General features: G+C 39.6%; 2 protein-coding genes across 5 annotated transcripts; one reads left to right on the top strand and one right to left on the bottom strand.

Annotated features, from left to right (window-relative positions):
• The first annotated feature begins 1,684 nt into the window (after nucleotides 1–1,684).
• acsl4a (acyl-CoA synthetase long chain family member 4a) lies at nucleotides 1,685–17,491 on the top strand. Of its 4 annotated transcripts, XM_061788680.1 has the most exons (16): nucleotides 1,686–1,841; nucleotides 4,420–4,572; nucleotides 4,692–4,928; nucleotides 5,026–5,203; nucleotides 5,291–5,400; nucleotides 6,566–6,704; nucleotides 7,553–7,703; nucleotides 10,729–10,852; nucleotides 10,966–11,037; nucleotides 11,122–11,261; nucleotides 11,380–11,552; nucleotides 13,707–13,781; nucleotides 13,899–14,087; nucleotides 14,183–14,297; nucleotides 16,277–16,434; nucleotides 16,514–17,491. In XM_061788680.1, the coding sequence occupies exons 3-16, from the start codon at nucleotides 4,701–4,703 to the stop codon at nucleotides 16,669–16,671; spliced, it is 2,010 nt and encodes a 669-aa protein (XP_061644664.1). In that variant the 5' UTR covers nucleotides 1,686–1,841; nucleotides 4,420–4,572; nucleotides 4,692–4,700; the 3' UTR covers nucleotides 16,672–17,491. The 4 variants fall into 4 exon arrangements, with proteins under 4 accessions (XP_061644663.1, XP_061644665.1, XP_061644664.1 ...); XM_061788679.1 differs by having other exon boundaries at nucleotides 1,685–1,841; nucleotides 4,420–4,916; XM_061788678.1 differs by having other exon boundaries at nucleotides 4,420–4,928.
• nxt2 (nuclear transport factor 2-like export factor 2) lies at nucleotides 17,370–18,954 on the bottom strand. Its single transcript, XM_061788684.1, has 4 exons — nucleotides 18,799–18,954; nucleotides 18,581–18,667; nucleotides 17,941–18,085; nucleotides 17,370–17,751 (listed from the first exon to the last, which is right to left on the bottom strand). The coding sequence occupies exons 1-4, from the start codon at nucleotides 18,811–18,813 to the stop codon at nucleotides 17,567–17,569; spliced, it is 432 nt and encodes a 143-aa protein (XP_061644668.1). The 5' UTR covers nucleotides 18,814–18,954; the 3' UTR covers nucleotides 17,370–17,566.
• Nucleotides 18,955–19,038: the final 84 nt, after the last annotated feature.

The following is a 19,038-nucleotide window of genomic DNA, read 5'->3' as shown; positions in this document are numbered from 1 at the left end:
AAGTTGATATGACGCCTTATACTTCTATCATATTCCATTGCACACACAATAGAGCAGCACACCAACATTATCTTCAGTCGCTAATTTAATATTCTAAAAACTTAATGTATTACGGTGTCATTGATTAAAACGGAGCACATGCAGCAAGAACCAGCCGTGCCTATCAAAGCCCACCGTGGACTTTTTGTCCACTTCAACCTTTTTCTTTGGGAGTGCCCATGGAGAGGAAAAGGCTTTACCTGCACTAAATCTGTAAGATTGGGGTTTTCATTTTGATCTTTTCAGAGGTTGAAGTGGGCATAGCTAGAGATGTCCACATAGATTTTGGTCACGATTGATCGCAGTTTTCAGACATTAAGCAACGTTAAGCTTCGTCTGTATAGTGGGCGCCTATGGAGAAGAAAACGCTTAATGTGCACAAAATCCGTAATATTGGGATTATTGTTTTGATGTTTTATGTTAAGCCTTTTAGACTGTCCCACAAAACCTGTGTATATAGGCGGATAGGAATCTGTACGCACTTACTTCATACTGCTGCCTCCCTTCTGCAACGAAGCATTACAACAATCGATTTTAACAAAAGTTACTCAAATGCTCCCTTGTTCACTTTCCTCCATGTTGCTGCTTTCCTTGTTTTTTCTGCTTGTATAAGTTAGTTTTGAAAAAAATGACAAGCAAAATTCAACAAAGCAAGGAATAGAAAATACAGGAAAAAAGTTGTCAGAAAGATTCACACTCAAGTAAAGTACAGAGTAACTGGAATAATCTACCTAACAGCAAAGTATTTGTACTTCATTACTTCCAACCACTGATATGTGTTTATTAATCTATTTAAGTATAGCATTTGGAGGACTGAAATGTTCTCAACCTATGATCTAAATAAATCGCCATATTCAGTGTACCATTTTTGAATCATTACAAGTATATCGTCTCACACTTCCATTCATATACAAACTATATGATATGACAAACATGGTGGCACCCTGTTTCAGCGACAGTCACTGTAGATGGAGCATTAGTAATAGAGTATGCAATATTCATAGTTTCACATCAGGACCTTGTACCCCTAATTTCCCCCTCTCTTTTCTGTCCTCCCTCCCATTATGTGACACTGTTTACAGTAAAATTATGGTAAATTACAGTAACGTGTGAAAGTACTGTATTTTATTTTGCACCTATGGTTTCTTTCGCTTTACAGTAATATACTGTATAAAAAAATACAGTATATTACTGCTCAAATTTCATTCAGTTTTACAGCAAAGGTTGACAGTTTTACAGCAGGTTTATAGTATTTCCTTAATCCAGCCCACTGAGCATTTACATGATCAAGAGTTCTGTAATATTTGTTGCATAAATGTAGCAAGCTTTCCCCTAAAAGTGGCCAATTGGGAAAGATAATTACAAAAAAAAAAGATTTTATATACACACACACACACACAAATATATACATGTATATATATATATAAAATTAAATTTGAAAATGTATTTTATTAAATAATTAGTTAATGATAATTAAATCAATTATACATATAATAAACAACGTTACATTTTACATACACGTTTTACCTTTTGTATATAGCTCGTCCACAAATAACTGGTCATTTGTGCTCCAAGATCTTGTATGCGGGCACTTAGTACTTTGCGCATTTGCGCATGCGTATCCCATACTAGGATGAGTGGAGGAGTGGAGTGGAAGGACTTGGGGTGTTGCTGCTCATTGGTCGAGAAAAATGGAATCAGATGACGTAGTAGTTCCGGGTTCCTGAGTCCTGAGAAGAGGTAACTGTCGGTCATTCGAATGCAGACACGAGTCACGACAAGCCGGGTTTTCGCTGCTCGAGGTAAGAATGCCGACAGCCTGTCAATTAAGCGGCTGATCACTCGCTCGCCGGCCACTCCGATCTCATTACTGACTTTATCCGTTTGTAGATTGAAATCGCGGTTAATTTGAGAGGGAAGTGTAGAATTAATTGGTTTAGGTCTAGCTGTTACAAAGCGCTGTTGTTTGGCGGTTGCTCAAAGCCGGGCTGACACACTTTAACGACCAGCGCCTTTTGTCCTATTTGCTTTAAAATGTTTGACTATAAGAAATACACAGCCAATTGAAGCCGAGTGGTTGGTCGTATTATGCCACAAATAAGGTTCGCGTGGATCTTTTTCTTTTGTGTGTGTGTGTGTGTGGCGCAAGTAAACGGGAAATGTGGTAAGACGCTTAATTATGCCACACAATGGTAGCCTCTCATCATTTGGTGTAAAAACTCCTTTCAGTGATTCACCTGATAGACATGAGTCGGCTAATGTTCCAGAACATGTTACTAGTACACTTATAAGAGGAGGCCTCCTCTTTTATCCCTTTTATGCTTTTAAGTCATCGTATATTTTTTGTTCCTTTTACAATCATGCGCCACGCCACACGTGATTTTTAACATTTATTTTTCACACAGTTTCATTTACCAGCTTGTCAAACTTGTTTTAGTTTAGCAAGGTAATGAACAAGTTGTTCACCTGAGAAGTCCCGAAGGAGGAAGGCTTGACCTTCACGGGGAGTGCTGCTGTAATTGGAAGATCCTCATCCTGAAGTCCTTGGATGTGCATCCCCCTGATCAGATAAAATCACTTTAATTTGGCCTTTTAAGTAAAGCGGATGTGTCCTAAGGCCGCTGAATGTTTGCCGTTGTTTGATAACAGCTCTCGTAGTCATTCAGACTTTGATGGACAGTGAAGCCGAACAGTATCACCACCACCCGAGAGAGAATTATTGGATATATTTGGAAAAAGGCTGTTACCCTTGTGTTAAAAGATGTTAATTACAAACAATGCATTTGCTATTTTATTTTATAAACAGTATTTTGGAGTTACTCATACTCTGGAGCTGGCGACCATTCCAGGGTGTAAAACGCCTCTCCCAAAGTCACCGGAGAGGCTCCAGCTCACCTGCGACCCCAATGAGGAAACACACTATAAATATATAACTAATTGATATATAATCAATTACTATTTATGTTTATAATCCAACTGTGTTGTTATTGGAACTCTAGATAACTAGAAGTTTCCTGGATCATTTAGAAAGTTTACTCAAAATTGATGAGAAACATTAATCATTTTGTGAATGTAAAAAAATTGTTTTCATTAACATTTCGTACAGAAATTGAACTACTGATTTTTTAAATTTTGTTTTTCTTAAATGGGATTTAAAAGAAAATCTGATACCATATGTGATTCTCCTAGTTCTCCTAATGGTTTGTATGTGCAGTATTGAAATGCTGTTTTTTTTTTTTTTTTGCCCCCAAATATCAAATAATTTCTGTTCCAAAAAGGTTTGTTTATTCAAATGCATGTTCCATGGTTCAGGTTTGGTTTATTCAAAATGTTCTAAAATGTTTGTCATTTGCGTAATGTTAAATAATATTGTTAATATGAAAAAACAAAACACTCAGTGGCAACTTGAATGACAAAGTCACAATGCAAAAGTTATTGGTGTCACAGATGCGGCTTATTTTTCAGAATCCTTGATCATCATGCCAAAGAAAATGGTAAACTCCATAATAAAATAAAAATAAAACACTCCACCTTTGATAATGTTTCTTGACAGTCTTCAACTGCTTTAAATGTGAGTCTGTTTGGATTAAGCAAAAAAGCTCATTCTTACACACAAAAAAAGCAAAAAACTCCTCAGGCTGCTTGCTTTGGATGCTTGCTCAAATTGGCGATTGTAACTAGACCCTGCACCAGAATTACTAGGAAATAAATGTTCATTAGTCCTGTTATGAAAAGTTCCTGTGTCCTATTGTAGGTTTTGAGTTCACATAGCAGCCAAAGGCCTCAGAATATTCATGTAAATCAGGCTCATGTTGTGGTAGAAGTAACAGGCACTTATGAAGCATAAAGGAAGCAAAATGCACAAATAGACGAGATACTCATTTTAAACTTTCAGTTTCTCTACACTCCTCCTCATTTAAAAAAAAAAAAAGTGAAACACAGCCTGCACGTCTGTCCAGAAATCTCTGGAAGGTTTTTCTCTGGGAGTCCTCATAGCATGATGCAAAACTGTCGCCATAGACTTTTCAGTAGAGCTGTCGACTTGCTGCAGCTGAAATATAATGCAGGAAGTTGTCATCCAATCAGAAATGTTGTTCACCTTGCAGATCTTACCCCTCGAGGAAAGGTTCCTGGTCCAGCTCAAAAATCCTACCCCACTAGCAAGAACTCTTCGTCCCTGAAAAACTGCCAGGTTCTTTATTTTTGGAAGCGCTCCTCTGGTGGGAACACATAAAATTCCTGCTAAAGTCCTGAGTTCTGGGATCAAAAAGTTCCTGCATTGTGAAACGGCCTTTTGACTTTTTTTTTTTTTTGCTTCGAATTTATCTGTACACGATGTTGTTGACATGCTTTGTGACAGGATTTTGTATTGTATTTCAGTTCTGGCATCTGGGGGAGTGGACATACAGAAAGCCATTTCTGGGCTTCTAAGGCTCAAAGTTCTTCCCTACCCTTTTTAAGAGCAGCTCCCAATCTGAAGCAGGACTCATCACTGAGACTGTGCACCTCCCCTCACATACTCCTCCTGTAACGGTATGGGTTTTCAGTCGGATACTGTCCAATCTGTCCTCCTTTTTCCGGTCCACCTTGTGGTGTGGCTCTACTCTGTCCTCTCCTTCCTACCATGGTACTACATCACTGGTGCTGGCCAGAGGAAAACTATGTCCAAGCGGGTCAAGGCCCGCTCTACCGCCGGCTGTGCTGAGGGACCTTACCGCTCTGTGGACCACTTTGACACTCTGGCCAAGGAAGATCTGCCTGGCAAGGACACTCTAGATAAGTTGTTTGCATTTGCCGTGGAGCGCTTCGGAGATGCACCTAGTCTGGGCTCCAGAGAGGTGCTGAGTGAAGAAAACGAGATACAGCCCAACGGAAAGGTTTTTAAAAAAGTACTAACATACATTTATTCAATTGACCTTATTAACCTTATTTGTTTTGTCTATTTGAAGACTAATGGCTCTGGTTTTACATCTTGACTCCTGCTAGCTGATCCTTAGTGATTATAAATGGCTCTCCTACAATCAATTGGACTCTCTCGTCAGTGAGTTTGGAAGAGGATTGGAAGCTCTTGGCCAGCAATCCAAAAGTAACATTGCAATCTTTTGCGAGACCAGAGCAGAGTGGATGATAACTGCCCAAACGTGCTTTAGGCATAATTTCCCAAGTGTGTATTTTACATCGTCTCTCCAGTGAAGTGTGTACAACAAATACAAAGTACGTATATTGACTCTGGATTTTGTTTTCTCAACAGTGGTGACATTCTATGCAACATTGGGAGAGGATGCAATTGCATTTGGACTGAATGAAACTGGCGTTTCACATCTTGTGACCAGTGTGGAACTGCTAGAGACTAAACTTAAAGTGAGTTTGTCGCTTCTAACATGATTACAATCAGCGTTGCCATTTCTCAAATTGCTGTATACCATCAAATAGTGGTTGCTGTAATAGACGATGTTTCAAATAATGGCAGGATGCGTCATCCACAAAAAATAAAAATGGATTCCCCTTAGGAAAAAGCTTTCAAATAAAAATAACCCACAAACTGTAGCAATATTAATCTTTAATAGCGCAATATATCTGCCAAGTGGTTTGTCTGATTCAGTTAACTACTCCGTCCTTTACACCTTAGATATTTAGTAAGACAACATAGAAACAATACTGTGTAGCTTTGCCAGTTAATTAAACAAATACTGAAAATGTGACTCAGTACATTGTGGATGCAAATGTCTTTTAATCCTCTCTGCCATAACCCAGTAGTTTTTCAACTTGCTTTAGATCACGTTCTATCGCGCCCCTAAAGCAAATGAAAAAGGGCTTTGATCTTTAAGTGAGCCAATCTATGACATCTGTTTAAAAAAATAAGACTTACAGATACACAGCAACGCAACCTTTATAAAATACACAACTCTTGCAAGAGTATTAAGGCAGCTGCGTATATAGTAGTTCCTCCACAAAAAGGAACTAATGCAAATGTCAGGCCATTACTGTACACATACCATGCCTATTACAACTCCTATCAACAGATAACGTGTGTGTGTGTGTAGTTCCACCCATGCGGTCTTTTGTAAATATAGCAGCCTCCTTGCAAATAGATGCACTAATAAATAACGACTACTTGAGAAAAATACGATGTTCGAAGCTAAGCAAACAAGAAGATGCCAACGTGCTTCTCAGTTCTTTGATTATTGTATAGAAAAGGAATGGTATCACTATTTTCAAAGCTTTGAAAAAAAAAAAAAATTCTTACAGCCATGCTTTGTGGGAGTTGCTAATATATTATCGAGCCACCGTTGCATCTGCAAGTCATTTTTCATTTTTGGTTGGTGACAGCATTTCTCACCACTTGCGTGTAATTTATGGTTTGAAGTTATCAATTACAGTTTTAAGTATTTCCTGTACATAATCTGTTTTTACTGTACACAAGCCATGAAGTCAAGCTGCGGTCTCTTACAAAAATATTGAATTCATAGCAAAAAACTTGTATCAAAGCACTTTGACACCCCATTTGTGCTCCTGTTTTGTCTAGAATGTGCTTCCAACCATCCCAAAACTGAAACATATAATCTATGTGGACCAGAAGAAAGTGACGACAGAAGGCTACCCAGCAGGACTCTCTATCCACAGCATGCAAGCGGTGCAGAATCTGGGCACACTGCCTGAAAATAGTGCGTGTTCTGTCACACTTTTTTAAAAAACAATATATTTTTTTTTTTGAGCTTGTACGGTACCAAGAGAAATCATCATACCCAATTTGAGGTGTTATATTTATTCCTCAGCAGCCTGAAAATAATTCTATAGTTGCATAAATTGGCTTTCGAGCATAAAGTATTTTTTAAGTGACTCTTATCCGATATGTTTGTGCTTACATTCACTGAACACATCAAAACATCATGCGTGGACAGATTGTGTTGTAGTTTTAGTGGATTGCCCACACAGGCATCTTTGCCTTCCTACTGTGGAAACATTGTACTGTTCTTTTATCTGCATGTCTATGATGATTGTTACTTTAATCACGTTTTCTGTCCGGAATGTCAGTGTCCCTGGCTGCAAACATTTTCCCTTTTAAATTGTGATTAATTGCCCTCCTGAGGAGAAGCACTTCCATAACCTATTGTTACCGGCACCAACACTTTCAAAGGCTCCAGTTTGTTGTGGGTAATGTGCCATCTTTAGATTTACAACAATAGTGCTTGTAGTTCATTCCAAAGAGGCCAATTTTGGGCTCCGATGTTTGGTGCCATCAAAGCCCAGTTTCCCTCAACCGATTGGTTAACATTTTATGATGATGCACTTTTATCCCTTTTTTAAAATTTATTCATTTTTTTTTTTTTTTTAAACTCCTAAGATGATTATGTGTACCTACAGCCAGGTATGTTTTTACAAGTTAAATTCAACTTGTTTTTCATTCGGTATGATAATTTTCTTGGACTTTGTAAGGAAAATGCACAAAGAAATGGTTATTATTATTGTAATGTAACTGCAATCATTTTAAAAGTGTGTCTGTGTTTTGTAGTGGGACAGGAACTTGTAAAGCCCCAACCGTCTGACTTGGCTGTGGTGATGTACACCAGCGGCTCCACTGGGCGTCCCAAAGGAGTCATGATTGTCCACAGTAATTTGATTGCAGGAATGACAGGCCAATGTGAACGCATCCCAGGACTCGGGTACGTTTTAACTATTTAGAAAACACACAACCAAAGAACTTAACACTTGAGCTGTAAAGGTGTATGTGTGACTCTTCTACCAGAGTTCTAAATGGGTTACATGATAACGTATCAGCCAGACTACCAAATGGTTTCACCTCCAGAATGTGCACAAATGTCAGAGGGTGTGTGTGATTACAAGTAAATAGGCGGGTCTGGGGGAATGACAAATTTATATTGCTTTTATTTTGTTTGTTTTTGTCTTTTTCACATAATGAAAAGTTTAAATGTAAGCCCGTCTTCTACAGGGTGAAATCAACATTTGGACATCGACGCTTAGCTTGTGGTTGCTGAATTCATGAAACGAAAATGGGGAAAATCACTTTGCGAACCACCTTCAAGTTGATTTAGTTGCTTAGGAGCAGAATCATATCTGAGGCTACTGAAAAAGAGATGGACTGGAAAAGGAAAACAAGCAGGTGTCACTGTCTGGTGTTTGCTGTGAGAGTCTAGCTAACAGCTGCCTATAAACCCTACTAGCTATGTTGCCAATAAAATAATGAATCACCCAAAAGCAAGTCAGAAGCCCTTAACATTTAAAAAAATCCAAATTGGTGGAGTTGCAGAATAGTCCAAATCAGCTGCTGTGCCATTCATGCATTGGATCGAGATCGACACTGCATATTTCCTCAGAATTGCTGATGATAAAGTATGTGCTTGCCAGCTTCCAAAGAGATGGCAGAAAGTGTGATTTGAAAGAAGGAAGCAAAAAAGTTGGATGTGGTTGAAGAATACTACTTTCATACGGCACTGATAATGCCTGAAGATATCCTTACTAGAGTCATTTGTTTCGTGAGCAAAGACTGGTATAAAGTTACTGGTGTTCTACACTTGTGTATAACTTAACAATACTGGTAAACTTAATTCCAGTTTAATTCACATAACGTTCTCATGTTTGCATGATTTAAATGTTTTATTTATAGGCTTGTAACTGTGAGAAAGACATGCCACAAAACACAGCAGAGGAATAACATGACAATTACGCTCTGACTATAAGCTGCATACAAACGTAACAAAATAAACAATGTGGCTTATATGCACATTTCCCCCATCCCGACGTAATACATCCGCTGTAACCTTCAACTTTGTTGTGGCACTTCCTGTATTTTCACTTGTTACTTTGTGTTTCTGCTTATTTCATAGTTATATTGGTGGTTTTTGTTTTCTCACATAGTTGTATGTGTGAAAGAAGTACCACATTTTGTCAAATTTAGTGGGTGTGGCGTAGAAGTACTTCTCAATTAGAATGGCATGAAAAGGTTTTTAAAAAAAATAATGTGGCACTCATTTCTAAAAGTGAAACCCATTTATTATATAGATTCCTTACACATACAGTGAAATATTTCTAGCCTTCTTCCAAGTTGATTATTATGGTGTACAGATCATGGAAACTCCAAATTCACTGTCTCAGAAAATTTGAATATTGTGAAAAAGTCAAATATTGGAAAGTCATGGTGTCACACTCTAATCAGCTAATTAACACCTGCAAACGTTTGTGGAGCCTTAGTCTGGGTTAGTTGGCTACACACTCCTGGGAGAGAAGACTGACTTGACAGATGTCCAGAAGACGGTAATTGATATCCTCCACAAGGAGGGTAAAACACAGAAGGTCGTTGTATCCAAGCATATTCATAGAAGGGTGAGTGAAAGGAAAAGATGTACCAACAAAAGGTGTCATTCCAGTCTTTGTCAAGCAATATTCATTCAAGAATTTAGGGGAGCTTCACAAGGAGTGAACTTATGATGGGAATCCTAAGCACGGAGGAATTCTAGACATGGGCTACAAATGTCTCATTCCTTGTCAAGCCACTCCTGAACCAGAGACTATGTCAGAAGCCTGTTGCCGTGGATGTGGTGGAAAAAATAATTGGACTGTTGTTCAGTGGTCCAAAGTCCTCTTTTCAGACATAAATAAATTTTGCATAGAATTAGGAAATTAGGCGGCACGGTGGACAACTGCTTAGCACCTGCGACCCTAGTGATGATAAGCGGTACGAAAAATTAATGAATGAATGAATTAGGAAATCAAGGTCCCAGAGTCTGACGAAAGAACGGAGACTCACGGAATCAGTGTTGCTTGAAGGCCATTGTGAATTCTCGACAGTCAGTGATGATTTGGGCTGCAATGTCATCTGGTGCTGTCAATCAACGCAGCCATCTTACCAGGAAATTTTTGAGCACTTAATGCTTGCTTCTGCTTACAAGCTCTATGGAGATGCTGATTTCATTTTCCAGCAGGATTTGGCACCTGCCTACACTGCCAAAGGTACGAAAAGTTGGTTCAATGACCATGGTGTTACTGTGCTTTATTGGCCACCAAACCCGAGCAGAAGATGAGGGACACCAGACCCAACAATGCAGACGACCTGAAGGCCGTTATCAAAACAACCTGGGATTCCGTTACACCTGAGCAGTGCCACAGGCTGCACGCCTCCATGCCACGCCGCAATGGATAGACATTCATGCAAAAGGCCTGACCAAGTATTGAGTGTTTAGAAATGAACATACTGGTACTTTTCTGAAGCCCATTTGTTTAAATCTGTAAACCATAATCAACTTGCAAACAATAGTCTTTACAAATATCAGTGTGTAATGAATCTTCATAATGGGTTTCATTTTCTAAAATGAGTAACAAATATTAACTTTAACTAGCTAATTACCTAACTCGCTCAAATAAATATCTGCTAAAGTTGCCACAATGAAAAAAATATTTTTTCCGTCACTTATTTCACAAACACATTTTCTGCTGAAAAATGAAGTGCTCAGCACTTCCCCACTCAGTGGGTCAGTGGCAGTCTACAAAAATGCCTGACTAAAATAAATGACTCTTAACTTGATAATGGGAAGAGCAATGTCACAAGAAAGGGGAAATTAACAGTAGCTCATATAAACAAAGTGCTTTAAATTTTCCCAACCATAACACACGATGTGGCCACATACTGGAGGTGGAGGTTCTCACCTTCTTTGCATCTCCGTGCTCCAACAGCCCTGAGGATATTTACATCGGCTACCTCCCTTTGGCTCATGTGCTGGAGATGACCGCGGAGATCAGCTGTGTCACATATGGATGTCCGATAGGCTACTCTTCCCCACACACGCTGTCTGATCAGGTATATGTTCTACACCATCTTATATCAGTCATTTTGTATACTACACATGCATTGACCCTAATCAACATAAGACTTAAATCTGTGTGATCATTGGTTTCTTCCTATTCTTCTAGTCCTCAAAAATAAAGAGGGGAAGCAAGGGCGACTGCACTGTGCTTAAACCCACACTGATGGCAGCTGTGCCGGTAAGAATATTGTTTTTTGTCTTTTCACTTCTCTGCATTCACCTGCTTTTATTTCATCATCTCTTGGTCCCCCCCACCAAATAGGAAATTTTGGATCGCATAAACAAGAATGTGATGGCCAAAGTGCAGGAGATGAGCTATGTTCAGAAGAAGCTGTTCAACTTGGGCTACCAATACAAACTAAAGCAGATCAAGAGAGGCTACGATGCACCGCTCTGCAATGCGTAAGGACTCTTTTGCATCAGAACAAGTGCTCTCATGTTTCTGCATATAAAATAAAAGCAGAGCAGCAGGTTGAACTTCTTAAAATTACAAGGCTGACTCATGCATATCCTTCTCCAGCCTGTTGTTCTCCAAAGTGAAGAAGCTGCTGGGCGGGCGAGTGCGGTTAATGCTATCTGGTGGAGCTCCTCTGTCCCCGGCTACACAGAGGTTCATGAACGTGTGTTTCTGCTGCCCAGTGGGTCAAGGCTATGGCCTCACTGAAACCTGTGGAGCAGGCACCATCACTGAGGGTAAGGTCCTGTCCACACAAGCACTGATCAGGTTTTTCTGTGCCTTCTGTCTCTGGCTCTCCACAGTTTGGGTGGTTGAAAACAATGGTTTTTTTTTAATGTTCTGACAGGGTTTCAGCATTTGTGCATAGAAATTATTCATTTGTCTAGTGTTGTTCTTGCCATTCAGCACAGAAAAATTCTAAAAGAAATTCATACAATTCTGGTACTGTACAGTATATTCATATTGTAAATGTGACTCATTTAATATTGTCAACCATAGCAATAAAGGGTTAAAAAAATGTCACAATAAGGTTAGCACCATACTTGCGCCAATTTTGTATTGTGCAATGACACTGATTTTAAACGGGGGTATTTAGTATATGTAATTCTAATCTATCATTACAGAACAGGGGTGTCAGAGCACAGACTTTTTTTTTTCTAACTGAGCCTTTTTCCAGTTCATATAGGTGGCAGTTTTGTGGACAGAGATTGTGTAAAGTGCTTTACCTTTGGGGGACTTTGACTTCAAAATAATTTGGTAATTTCAGTGGGGAAGATAATTCTTATCTCCTTAATTACAAATAAATGAACGGTTTCTAATTTAAAGGTGGGTTTATTTTAACACTGAGAAACAGACCACAAAAAATGCATTATATATATATATAGAAGGTATAAATTGTAATTTCCTTGAGGCAAATGAGTAATCCCATGAATTCTATCTCCCACAAAATAGTTATGTACCTCTGGGGCACGCAGATTAGTCGTCTTCTCACCTGGTTACGTGTTAAAGAACCTGACCATGACTACAGAAGTAATGTATTTCAATCCAAAGTCTCCAACATTGGAAACACAAAGTTGTCAAAGGACTTCAGGGACAAGACTGTTGACCTACACTATACTGAAAAGGGCTACACGTCAATCATTAAGAATTTAGATTAGAAGAATACAAATGTTGGTGCAATTGCTAATATAAATGGAAGAATACAAAGTAACCAATTGCCCATGGTCCTGCCCTTCCCACATATGGAGTAAAAATGATCATGTGAAAGGTGAGAGCTCATCCCGGAACTACATGGCTGGAATATTGCTCATGATCTGAAGGTAGTTGGGAACACAGTCAGCAATAAAAACCATTGGTAACGCATTGAAATTCTGCTGCACCATCAAGAGCCCCCTGTTTAAAATGGCACATGCACAGGGCATATCTCCACAGAATTTGCAAATTAAAACCTGAATGATGTATAAAACGTTTGGGTGATTTGATAAGATGAGACCGCAATTGAGCTATTTGAAATAGACTTGACTTGTTTTGAGCTGCTGCCAGAACACAAAGGATGGCTGGTGGGTTGGTGTTCCAGTATGACAATGATTTGAAACTGAAGGCCTAGGCAAAAAAAGGAGTGGGTCAAAGAAGAAACATTAGGGAAGGGGCCTACCCTATCTTTAAACAGAAATCCTGTGGATAATGGTGGTGTCGAACTCTTCAGTGAGGGCCACGTCGTAACTCTGGTTTCCAGGAGGTCCGTGATGACTGAAAATCATGTGTATAATCACCATGTTATTACGTATACACAATTGTCCCTGCATTGCATTATATTTTAAACAACAAATTGAACATGAACTCAGAAGCTATGGAAAATAGTGACAACCAAATGTTTAAGTACAGTACACAACTATTGTTGAAGTTCTGATTATAATTTAAGAGATTTAGTGTTGGTAATATCTGTAAAAAGTGAAGAATCAATGCAATTTTGGGTCAAAATAAAAAGAGCAAATCCCTTTAGCAAGAAACATGAAGTAGACTCACTATATGCTTTAGTGGGCCACATAAAGTGACTTGGCGGGCTGGAACTGACCCTCGGGCCTTGAATTAGACATGCTGTAGAATATCTGTGGAGGGAGTTGAAGCTTGGAGTGGCAATTTACAACCTGGTTAACAATTATATTCTAGTAACATGTCTGCAATTGCTATTGAGGGCATTTGTACAAAGTTATACTGTATTTTGCTTGGATCAAAACGTTTCCCTTAGATGCACATTACTTCATAACAGTAATCAGTTTTTACTTGATAATCTATGTTAAACTATACCTACTATAATAAAAATAGACTGTTGCTATTGGACACGTGCACTAAAACAGCGGTGAATTTATTTCCTCACTTTTGTCACACAGTTGCAGACAATACCACTGGGCGTGTCGGCGCGCCACTTATTTGCTGCGAGTTCAGACTGCGGGACTGGGCTGAAGGTAAGTCTGTCTATCAGACTTGTGGCATCTTGTTGCACATTCCAATAAAACATGCATTTCTCGATTTCAGTGTTAAGTACATTTCATTGTGTGTCTTTATTTGCTGCTTTAAATAAGGCGGCTACACCAGCAAAGATAAGCCCAACCCAAGAGGCGAGGTCTTGATTGGCGGGCCCAATGTGACCATGGGTTACTTCAAGTACGAGAGCAAGGATGAGGACTTTTTTGTGGACGAGAGCGGTCAAAGATGGTTTTGCACTGGAGATGTTGGTGAGGTTCACCCAGATGGCTGTCTGCAAATAGTTGGTGCGTGTCCTCACAACATCCATTCAGCACATAAATGGCCATCAGCCCACTTCTGATAGGTTAGGTTGTGATGACATTTTTCTATTCTTGTTTAGACCGTAAGAAAGACCTGGTCAAACTGCAGGCGGGGGAGTACGTGTCTCTTGGTAAGGTGGAGTGTGCCCTGAAGAACAGCTCCCTCATAGACAACATCTGTGTTTATGCAAACAGGTGAGTCAAGTGAAACCAATGTTAATTATTGCAAGTGTCAACAAACGGCATGAGGACTGACTTTTGTGTCCCATTCCAAGGCCAAAATGTTGCATTTGTCACAAAAGTGACAACCAGGTGTGGTTGTCGCACAGGAAAGGCATTCAGGAAAAGAGAATTTTCCCCTTTAGTGAGGGAAAGTGACCAGAAGATGGCAGTAGTCTCTATGCATCATTCAAAGGCAGTGCACTCGCAAACCTGATCTTGATCAGGAGTCTCCCGATTCCTTATTTACAATCTCTTCAATCCCAAACTATCCATCCATCCATTTTCCGTACCACTTATCCTCACTAGGGTCGCGGGCGTGCTGGAGCCTGTCCCAGTTGACTCTGGACGAGAGGCATGGTATACACCCTGAACTGGTCGCCAGCCAATCGCAGGGCACATTAAAACAAACAACCATTCGCACTCACCTACGGGCAATTTAGTCTTTAATCTATCTACCATGCATGTTTTTGGGATGTGGGGGGAAACCTTTTTTTGTAAGGTCTTTAAACACTTAAAACGATACAAACACATTTAAACACAATGTATTAAGAGAGTGCAAGAGCAATGGATAACACAAAAAAAATGTAGTAAACCATATAAAAAAATAAACTGTAATAACACTTAAAAATCTGCAATACAGCAGGACTGCGACGGTCCTGGGGAATACATTCCATATGTACCTGCAATAGATGAAAATCCGTGCTATTGACAAGAAAGACTATAAAATACTTTTTTATAATTTCACCCCTCCCACATGCTGTAAACACATTTAAAATGATTAAATCACACTTAAATGCACCCCTTTTAAAGTAGTCCTTAGCACCTGTTCTCACTTGCTGTCAGAAAGTGGGAGTTGTATAACATCACTTTGTGGGAACGAAAAGAAAACTCTCACACACAGCTCTGTGCACGCTGGATATTGAACTATTGAGTTTGTCTCGCTCGTTTCATTTACCTCACAGGTTTCAACAGCTCTATTAGACCACTACGTTGGCGTATATTCACCCCCAAGGGGTTGGGAGAACTGGAAACGGGGATAGTTGGACTCTGCACATCCTACCTCATATCGAAGTGACCGACTGCTTTGTTGGAATGCTGGGATCCAGCAGTAGGGGGCACCAAAAATCGCAGATTAAAGCTTTATATACCAGACTCATCAACCAAACAATAGAATTCTAATTTTAAATCCGCTATATCTTAATACTAACATAATGTGAAATGCTATTGGTGGGCTAATGGTAATAAGCATGGCTTTTGCCATAATTATAAACCCTCAAACTATTACTTTAACACACACGGTGTAGCAACACACGCAAATTTAGCATACAACACACTATATTTTTCCCTCTGCTCTGTGGGAAGAATGAATAATAAAACGTCAAGACATGCTACTATGTTACAATGAACGGGCATCCTATTCTACTTGCTGTTAATTACGCTGCATCGCACTTGCCAGTATACTGTAAAACCCCATTTGAAAGAAACTACCACCAAGTTGCGCTCCCCTTTGATGACCAAGGAGGGTTACAAGTAAGTTGCCTGTGTCCAAAATTGAGGGACACCCTGTAGTTCATTGCACACCATTCATGACCTCAGAATGTCATAATTGCAGTAGATATTTGTATAAAAACACTTGTCGGTCATAAATATGAAACAATCCTATTGAAAATAGTAATTACGACAGTAAACTACCATGACTGCCTATTGCTCACGTTGTTGGAACCCTCAATGTCATATCTCCAGGACCATTGTAAACTGAGGAGACATTTTCACAATCATTTTCCACTGACCAGACTGCCACATGCTCTGTTACTACTCTCACTTCTACTTATTGGCTAAAAATGGTTTGTGCGACTAACGTATGGCGAGAATTAGAATCTCGCATTTCCTATCAAAGGGTTTGGAATACAAACTGCATGCAATTCATTTCCTAGTGTTATTTTCCCCTTCAGCAATCAGAACTACATCATCAGCTTTGTGGTTCCCAACCAGAAGCGGTTGATGGAACTGGCCAAGCAGAGAGGATTGATCGTACAATGGGAGGAAATCTGCACTCATCCTGACATGGAGAAAGAGGTCCTGAAGGAGATTAAGGAGGTTGCTGCTAAAAGTAGGAGCTCGGTCTTTACAAGATAATTGTGTGTGTAAAGTACTAGGTATGGTTTAACCTAGTCTTCTCATCCTCATAGTTAAACTCCAGCGCTTTGAAATTCCCGTGAAGGTCCATCTGAGCCCAGAGCCGTGGACGCCTGAGATGGGTCTCGTCACTGATGCGTTCAAGCTGAAGCGCAAAGAGCTGAAGAACCACTATCACCACCACATAGAGAGAATGTACGGGGCCAAATAACACCCACATTCTCTCCCAATAGGCTTTATTTCAGCTTGACCACTCTTGCCTGTAAATAGTTTTCCTGTGATGTTTGTGGGTTTTTCCATGCTGTCTGTGTTCCAGAGGCACACAGATGAAAATGGGCTCAACAGGGAAGTTGTAGCTGTCGATCCACCTGTGCCGCTGGTGCATAGGATAGTTTAAAGATGTGCAAGGGTAGCTGCTGCTTTGAAGGACTATGTTTGTCAACCTCACTCCTCCACGTGTTGCTAATAATGTGCCAAGTTAGTCATGGAATTTTTATGATTGTGTTGCTCTTTTGTAGTTGGAGTACAGATGTTACTGTGCCTTCAGTTTGCAGCACTTGTCATCAGCACAATATGGCATTTTGATAAAAACTAAAATGTTTCAACGGCCATGTGAAAAGTTTACATGAAGCATTAGGTCAGCAACACCCCCTATCCAGAGAGATGCTTGAGAACTTTGACTTAATTTATTTTGGCTAATTTAATTTATTTATGTCCATTAATGCTGAAAAAGACCAAATGTGTCACGATAAATGACTCAGGAACAGTTTTCTTTTTGACACTGCCAAAAGTGGGTTGCTTGCACTTAAGCTGCACATCTTATTTTGTTCAGGATAGGTGGTTGAAGAACATGCTTGATGGCGGCAGCTACACTTATAGCCTATATAAAGGGGAAATAGGGGAAACTGACCATGTCAATGTTTTCTGTATTTTTATGACCTTATTTGTATACTGTACACAAACCACACCATTCTGATCACAGGCCTTGTTGTTCAAGCTTTTCCTGAAAATAAATACCTTTTCATAGTAAATTTTCAATTCAAATTTTTTCTCTATCATTACGTAACTATAGAAACAAACAAAGCAGACAGTCTAGCTGAGGGCACTCAGCTATTCCAGTCTTGGAAACGGAAACAGTCACTAGCGATCTTCCACACGGGCTGGTCGTTGTTGGGTGACGCCTGAGCTGTTAAAAGAAAATTTTGGTTGAAGAAACGCTGCTTGTTCCCCTCAAACTTGACCGTTCCGCCGGTCACCACCAGTAGAGTCATCTGACCCTGCGTTGCTTGATCTGTGAACCAAGGGAGAAAAGGGTGATAAGACCTTGGAGTTTAAATCCATCTATACCAGGGCTGTACAAAGTCTGGCCCATGGGCCTTTTTTTTTTTTTTTTTTTTTTTTCTTTGCAGCTGATGACAGCCTGCTACAGGAGTGCATCCTTGGTCTATACTAGCATTTGACCTCTTGGGGCATCACTAACCATGAACTGGTTGACAATCCAGAGTATGAACTTGGAACTCGCTAGAAGGCAGTGCCTCAAAAAACTCGCCCAGGGCATCTAGTCCGGATACAGTGTTTCCATTCCACACCAAGGTTGCCTTATCCAAGTAGAGTCTGGTGAGGTTCTGAAACAAGCAATCGACAGAAACATCAGATAACAGGACAGTACTGTAATTTACTTATAATGAGCACCCAGTGGCATGCAGACAACATCAAAGGCCAAATAATGGTAAAATGGTCTCATTGATATGGACAAAATGTCATGCAAGGAACAAGAATCTTTTCTGTATTTATATATTTTTTTAAATATAATTACAGAGGATTTTTTTTTTTTTTGGGAGAACTATTTTGTAACTATAGAGGGGTGTACTGTTAAAAAAACTATAAAGGGATAAAATATTTACTAGAGTTGTGTGGCATGGGCCAAAACAAGCAGCTTTTGCTTCAGCCAGTTCCCTTTTGGTTGTTGAAATGAAGGAACCTTGTATTGTATTATTTATTAACTCTTGTGCAACAACCAAATAAAATTATTATTCAACGCGTTGGTCTTTGCACTTATGAACAGTTAGGGCTTGCTCACTTCGCAAATCAGAAAGATCGTCCCTTTAAACAACACTCACCCTTCTCTTTTTATCCACACAGTCATAGTAAATGTTGACGAATTCTTCCGAATATCTGCATGACTGGTCCACATGGGTCCTGAAATCCTGAGATGGGAAAACGGTTTGCAGATAGATGTGTGATATTGTTCCTTAACACGTGCACGTCAAATTCTAGCTAGATGCTAAGTACGTTACGTTGTCTGTAGCCTAAAATTAAGATTTATATTGTAGCTTACCAACGTAGCTGCCATGAGCCAAAAATGTGCCCAATGTTTCAGAACGACGCTGGAGCGTTCGGAGGAGAAATATAATACAGTATTGTGTTTTGTATAATTTCAAATACTGTATCTTATTTTAAAAGCTTCCTTGGTGGTGGCGTCGATACTTGTTTTACTTCCTGCAAAAGTAGCGTGACCTTCCAAAATAAATTGTTTTGGGTTGAATGCAATGTGATTGTCTGCTGTTGTTGTTCCAGG

The sequence above is a fragment of the Phyllopteryx taeniolatus genome, chromosome 10 (genome assembly GCF_024500385.1).
Source record: "Phyllopteryx taeniolatus isolate TA_2022b chromosome 10, UOR_Ptae_1.2, whole genome shotgun sequence".
Classification (NCBI taxonomy): Eukaryota; Metazoa; Chordata; class Actinopteri; order Syngnathiformes; family Syngnathidae; genus Phyllopteryx; species Phyllopteryx taeniolatus.
This window is presented reverse-complemented; position numbering and strand designations above follow the sequence as displayed.

Excerpts from the sequence above, each read along its gene's own strand:
- nxt2 (XM_061788684.1), bottom strand. Across the intron at positions 18,086-18,580 it reads GTGTGGATAAAAAGAGAAGG|AACCTCACCAGACTCTACTT; the intron begins GTGAGTGTTGTT and ends TGCTTGTTTCAG. Across the intron at positions 17,752-17,940 it reads GGATTGTCAACCAGTTCATG|ATCAAGCAACGCAGGGTCAG; the intron begins GTTAGTGATGCC and ends CTTGGTTCACAG.
- acsl4a (XM_061788678.1), top strand. The coding sequence starts at position 4,575 with ATGGGTTTTCAGTCGGATACTGTCCAATCTGTCCTCCTTTTTCCGGTC. Across the intron at positions 6,705-7,552 it reads GGGCACACTGCCTGAAAATA|TGGGACAGGAACTTGTAAAG; the intron begins GTGCGTGTTCTG and ends TGTGTTTTGTAG. Across the intron at positions 13,782-13,898 it reads ACTGCGGGACTGGGCTGAAG|GCGGCTACACCAGCAAAGAT; the intron begins GTAAGTCTGTCT and ends GCTTTAAATAAG.